Raw genomic sequence first — 641 nt, 5'->3', positions numbered from 1 at the left:
ATATATATATATATATATATATATATATATATATATATATATATATATATATATATATATATATTATGCTGATTTGCTGCTGTGGGAGCGCTTCTGAACGAAGGCGTACAGCTGATCGCTGACAGCTGGAGCAGGAAGGCTCCCATCGATGCGTTGCAGCAGCCCTTGTTTTTCGTATCTCTGCACCAGAGGCAGAGTCTGTTGATTGAACACATGTAAACGCTTTCGCAGCGTTTCTTCGTTGTCGTCCTTCCTCTGAATCAGATCCTCCCCTGTGACCTGAAACAAACAGCAACAGCAGCAGCTAACAGCAGCACTTATTATATACAGCAACACCTAGGTCGTTCATACCAACAACAGCTAACAACAGAAATGTATAGGTAAGTAAATGCACATATAGGCGCTTCAATATTTTGTACATCTATATACATGTTTCCTCCGCGTAATGCAAAAAAGAATACAGAAATAATAAGTTGCCCCTTCGAGCTGCAAGCGTTTCAAGCCGCTTCCTTCACTCTTCAGCTGCTCACGATACCAGGCCCCCAGCACACCCACTAAGAGAATGCGCAAAAAAACTCACGTCGTCTTTGTTTGGAACTTTCGGGGGTCTGAAGATAGAGTGATAGACGCGGCCACTGGCA

At 42.6% G+C, this 641-nt stretch overlaps 1 protein-coding gene across 1 annotated transcript in view; it reads right to left on the bottom strand.

Annotated features, from left to right (window-relative positions):
* Nucleotides 1-63: 63 nt before the first annotated feature.
* The window catches only part of EMH_0031310 (adenylate kinase, putative), a gene marked incomplete at both ends in the record, with an annotated part of 2423 nt that continues 1845 nt past the window's right edge, over nucleotides 64-641 (bottom strand). The window contains 2 exons of the mRNA XM_013494507.1: nucleotides 64-279; nucleotides 581-641. Coding sequence (XP_013349961.1) covers nucleotides 64-279; nucleotides 581-641 — 277 coding nt within the window. The remainder of the gene's footprint in view (nucleotides 280-580) is intronic.

This window comes from Eimeria mitis, genomic scaffold, assembly GCF_000499745.2.
Source record: "Eimeria mitis Houghton genomic scaffold, Emh_scaff1183, whole genome shotgun sequence".
NCBI lineage: Eukaryota > Apicomplexa > Conoidasida > Eucoccidiorida > Eimeriidae > Eimeria > Eimeria mitis.
Note: the sequence above shows the minus strand (reverse complement) of the source record. Positions and strands in the feature narration are given on the sequence as shown.